The sequence below is a fragment of the Arachis ipaensis genome, chromosome B03, assembly GCF_000816755.2.
Source record: "Arachis ipaensis cultivar K30076 chromosome B03, Araip1.1, whole genome shotgun sequence".
NCBI lineage: Eukaryota > Viridiplantae > Streptophyta > Magnoliopsida > Fabales > Fabaceae > Arachis > Arachis ipaensis.
Genome location: NC_029787.2, coordinates 2,814,564 through 2,819,485, shown reverse-complemented (window position 1 = coordinate 2,819,485; position 4,922 = coordinate 2,814,564). Strand labels below are relative to the sequence as shown.

At 32.0% G+C, this 4,922-nt stretch overlaps 2 protein-coding genes across 8 annotated transcripts in view; both read left to right on the top strand.

The window, feature by feature from the left end:
* Nucleotides 315–2,338, top strand: LOC107632379. Its single transcript, XM_016336065.2, has one exon. It carries the CDS (start codon nucleotides 462–464, stop codon nucleotides 2,220–2,222), a length of 1,761 nt encoding a protein of 586 aa, XP_016191551.1. The 5' UTR covers nucleotides 315–461; the 3' UTR covers nucleotides 2,223–2,338.
* Nucleotides 3,189–4,922, top strand: part of LOC107629269 — a 6,597-nt gene continuing 4,863 nt past the window's right edge. For 2 of the 7 annotated variants that reach the window (XM_021117758.1, XM_021117757.1), the window contains exons 1-2: nucleotides 3,192–3,360; nucleotides 4,172–4,213. The gene's annotated coding sequence lies outside the window, so the exon portion shown is untranslated. Of the gene's footprint in view, nucleotides 3,361–4,171; nucleotides 4,214–4,278; nucleotides 4,298–4,922 lie in introns of those variants that run through there. The other 5 variants (XM_021117761.1, XM_016332015.2, XM_021117762.1 and 2 more) reach the window with 4 other exon arrangements.

Sequence of the window (4,922 nt, the reverse complement as noted above, 5' to 3'; positions counted from 1 at the left end):
TTTTTTTAATTATATATGTAATATTCAATAATTAATTTTACACAATAAAACAAATCCGTTTTTGTCTTTTTGGTATTTTTGTTTGTTATATGTCTCATATATATCCTAGAATTCATACTAACCAACCTAGCGAGTTACAACTTAGAAGTTACTTTTTAACCATCATTTTCCATTTATAATAATAAACTAAATACCTCATGAATCTAAAAACAACATCCAACATACTCCTCTTAATTATTACTTCAAAAATAATTAACAAGCAATAATTATAAACCGACTAATTACCTATAATCGGTTCATAATTCATTACTAGCAACAACATACAATGCATGCATACATGGTTAATTCATTGATCATTTTTGTTAATATAACACTCTTCCAACAACGTGAAAACAACTTAGTTACTCAAATTTTGTTTCAATATATAACACTGATTAATTTTATGATCATAGTTCACAAAGATGATGGTGGCAAAGGATAATAATCACCAAGGGTATCATGGTAATTTCGCAAAGCAATTTCACAAGGGTAAATGGTTCATGGTGTTTGGTTCATCATTGATATTATCATGTGCTGGTGGCTCTTACATGTTTGGTATGTATTCAAAGGATCTTAAGGCAACATTAGGATATGACCAAACTACCCTCAACACAATAGGTTTCTTCAAGAACCTAGGTGCAAACAGTGGCATAATCTCAGGGCTAATTGCTGAAATTACACCAACATGGATGATTCTTCTCATTGGAGCTGTCACAAACTTTGTTGGTTACTTCATGGTTTGGCTCTCAATAACACAGAAGATTCCAAAGCCTGAGGTTTGGCAAATGTGTCTCTACTTTGTGATTGGAACACATTCTCAGAATTTTGCAGCAACATCAGTGATGATCTCATGTGTCAACACATTCCCTCTCAACAGAGGAATTGTTGTTGGATTCTTGCAGAGTTTTGTTGGTTTGAGTGCAGCTATAATCTCACAATTCCATAAGACTATTATTGCTTCTTGTTCAGTTCATTATTATTATCAAGATACAAGGTCTATTGTTCTTGTTCTTGCTGTTTTTCCAGCTATTGTGTCAATTCTCTTTGCATTCACAATTAGAGGCTTTGAGCCTTCAACACAATTCAATGACACTAGACCCTTTTTTCATTTCTTTTACATAGCCACTGCTCTTGCAACTTTCATCTTGGGTATCACCATTACTCACTTGTTTGAATGTCATCTTTCAAAGTTTGCATATCATTTGATTGCATTTCTAATCTTTCTGTTCTTGCTTGTCCTGCCTCTCTTTGTTGCCATAAGAGAGGATCTGTTCTTATGGAAACTTTCTGAGGCTGAGAGTGAGAATCTCAATGTCATCATTGAGAATCAAGAGAATGATAATAATAATAACAATAAGGCAGAGCCAACAACATCAACATCAACATCAACAACAATGTATTCTTGTTTTAAAAGCATATTGAATAAGCCTGAAAGAGGAGAAGATCACACAATATTACAAGCACTTTTAAGTGTTGACATGTTTCTGATATTCTTTGTTTCAATATGTGGGCTTGGTGCTAATTTGGCAGCAATTGACAACCTTGGACAGATTGGTGAATCTTTAGGGTACTCAAAGGTTAAAACTCAGTATTTTGTATCTCTAGTAAGTGTATGGAACTTCTTTGGGAGAGTTTTTTCTGGTTTTGCATCTGAGGCATTGTTAGGACTATACAAGTTACCTAGGCCATGGTTGGTAACAATTTCTCTATTCATCTCAGTGATTGGTCATGTTGCAATTGTGCTTAGCAATGACAGTGGACTATACATAGCAAGCTGCATAATTGGATTCTGCTTTGGTGCTCAAATTCCATTGATTTCTGCCACAATTTCTGAGATTTTTGGCCTAAAACACTATGGTGCATTGCTGAATTATTGGCACCTAGGGAGCCCTATAGGTTCTTATTTGATGAATGTGTTGGTTGGTGGGACCTTATATGATGCAGAGGCTAAGAACCAGCTTAGGAAAATTGATCATAGTGTTAGTTTGAATGAGGAGGTGGGAGAATTAGTATGCTTTGGAATGGATTGTTATAATTTCACTTTTGTCATTTTTGCCACTATCATACTCTTAGGTGCTTTTGCTTCTCTTGTTTTGGTGAAGAGAACAAGTGAATTCTATAAGGGTGATATATACAAGAAGTTTAGAGAGAATCATAAACAACAACATATTGTATGGTTGTAGAATATAATTTGTATTCTCATGGTAGCTTAGGTAGTTTTTGTATGTATGTATGTATGTATTTAGAACCTAGCTAGGAGTAGATTTCCATAAATATGCTACGACTTGGTTTTGTTGTGCATATCAAGATATCAAGATTCGTATCTTATGTTCATACAAATACAATTCCATGAACAAAGACAAGAGATGGAAAAAATTTATGTAAATAACCCCCCTTCTTTTGATAAGTATTAGAACTATAAAAAATAGTTTATTATGTTTTATAGAGTTTAATTTTAATTGTCAATTAATGGACAATTTTAACGTTCCACTCTATTCATGGGCGGAAAAACATAATGTCTACCTTATACTATCGTAATGACTAAGTGTGTGTTTGGATTACCGTTTGCAAACCGAAATTTGTATAAAATTGATTTTGTAAAATTGATTTTAATTAAGAGTGAGTTGGTATTAACGTGGTTTATATTTGATAATTTTTATTTAAAATAGATCATAGTAAACTAATAAAAAAACTCATATAAAAAAATCAGAAGTTTTATAAAAAATAATAATATATATGAGAGAGTATTAGAAAAAAATATTATAAAAAAAATAACATATGAATATAAAGGACATAATTGGTACATAGAATATAAAGTTTAATCCAACGTGAAAAGATCAACGAAAAAGCTAGAATTTTTAGCTTTTGGTAAACGTGGGTTGAAAACAGAAATCACTTCTACATTTACAGGATATAAAATGAAGCGTTCAAGGAACTCAAACGGACTTCTCTCTTCTCGAACGCAAATCCAAACACACCCTAAATTAATTCGAATCCGGTCACTATTTGAACCGTCAAAGCATCAGACCCGACAGAAACTGGGTAGATCCGCCCAGGTTTTAGCAAAAGCTGGTTTATATAACCCGGAGCCACACTATTTGAATGTTTAAAATTTAAAAAGAAAAAAGAAATTGAAGCGATCAGCGGGTCTCTTCTCTGGACGAGTCTCTTTCTCATCACACTCTCACTCAAGCTCAACCTCTCTCACCTCTCTCACGGCTGCTGTTGTCGCACTCACTCACTCGGCTGGTAACCTCTGTCTCTTCTTGCTTCGGCCGCTAGTTGGTCAGATTCCTTCACCGTCTGTTGGTCCCTGGGCAGGTGAGTTCCAACAAATTGCCCTGTTCTTTCTTTCTCAATTTCATTGCTTTAAATCATCACTACACCTTTAATTTGTTGCTGAAAATATAACTGAGCTGAAAATCATCACTGGTGGTTGAATTTGTAGCTTTCTTGCTGAAATAATACTTAGCTAAATTTTTTGTTGCCATAGTTGAATTTGTTGTTTAGAATTATCAACGAGCTGAATTTCTTGCTAAACATATCACTGAGCTAATTTTTCTTTCGCAGGAAAACATCACTGAGTTGAATTTGTTGATATCTTGCTTAGATAATCACTTAGCTAATCATATTTGGAGCTAAAGTTTTTGTTGCTGTAAATTATTATAAATAAATTTGTTGATGAAAATTATCAATGAGCTGAATTTGTTGTTATAAGAATAGATTTAATTTTTAATATTGATTTATTTGATTCTTACATAGGCAGTATTGATTTGGTATAATTAGTTGAATTTAGTTTTAGTTAGTTTGTTTTGTTAATCATTAACTTATATTGGTTTATTTTTTCTGTTTGTGTGTTTTTCTTTTTTTTTGCTATTTAGTTCTACTTTATGTAACTTCGGATCTTGCAAAATTAATTTTCCAATGGTCCTAGTTCCATGAATGGCTGAATAATATCATGAAAATGTATCTAACATGATGAGAGAAACTTGAATGATAACAGCAAACTATAATAATGTAATCCAAAGACGAAATGCATCTTATATTTGGGTTTGGAGGATACATGCACTGATGCCCCATAGACAGAGTCACCCTATTACTAAATAATTTAAGCTTGTCATATATTGTGCAGGTGGTGTTTTGTGGTTCCAGAATTTAATAGAGCTCTCTCAAGGTTATTCAGGGTTCATATTTTCGATTTTGATTGCCGGTCTGCACTACATTAATGTTCAGGAATGAATTCTTTGATTCATATCCATAACCATAGACTAATATTATGATTATCTTCTGTTGTTTCACCGTTGTCTCCTTGCCTATTGAAGTAGCCATTCACAAAACTTGAAGCAGAATTTTTTTCAACTTTCTTGTTTTAAATTAACAAGAATAGATTTTTGCGAATTTTGAAAATTGATGACAAACTTTAACGTTGATATTGGAGATTTCTTTTTGTTATTTGACTTTTGGGTTTGTATTTGGATGAGATTATATCATTTTGAGAAAAAACCCTAAACGCCTATGAAAATTAATTCAAAAGACAATGACACTCTTAACAAAAAAACTCTTTTAGGCCCCTTATATTTACTTCTATAAGACTGATTAGCCTTTATGTTAATATTTTCTCTCTATTTACATAGTAAACCTACATAGCATGTTAAACGGTTGATTTATTCATTAAAAATCAATTAGGATTAACAAATTATTTTTTGTTGGGAATCTCGTTTTTTTTTTAATGATAATTGTTAATGTTGTTTAGTTTTTAGTGTTATTTTTTTATTACCTTTTCCAAATATATTAGTAATTTTTAAATTATTTTTACTTATAAAAATTAAATAGAGGATATATTAGTGATTAATGTGTCACATAAGTATGTTTTGAAAAGAGAT

What these genes read in the sequence shown, in the direction of transcription:
- LOC107632379 (XM_016336065.2), top strand. Translation starts at nt 462, where the DNA reads ATGATGGTGGCAAAGGATAATAATCACCAAGGGTATCATGGTAATTTC.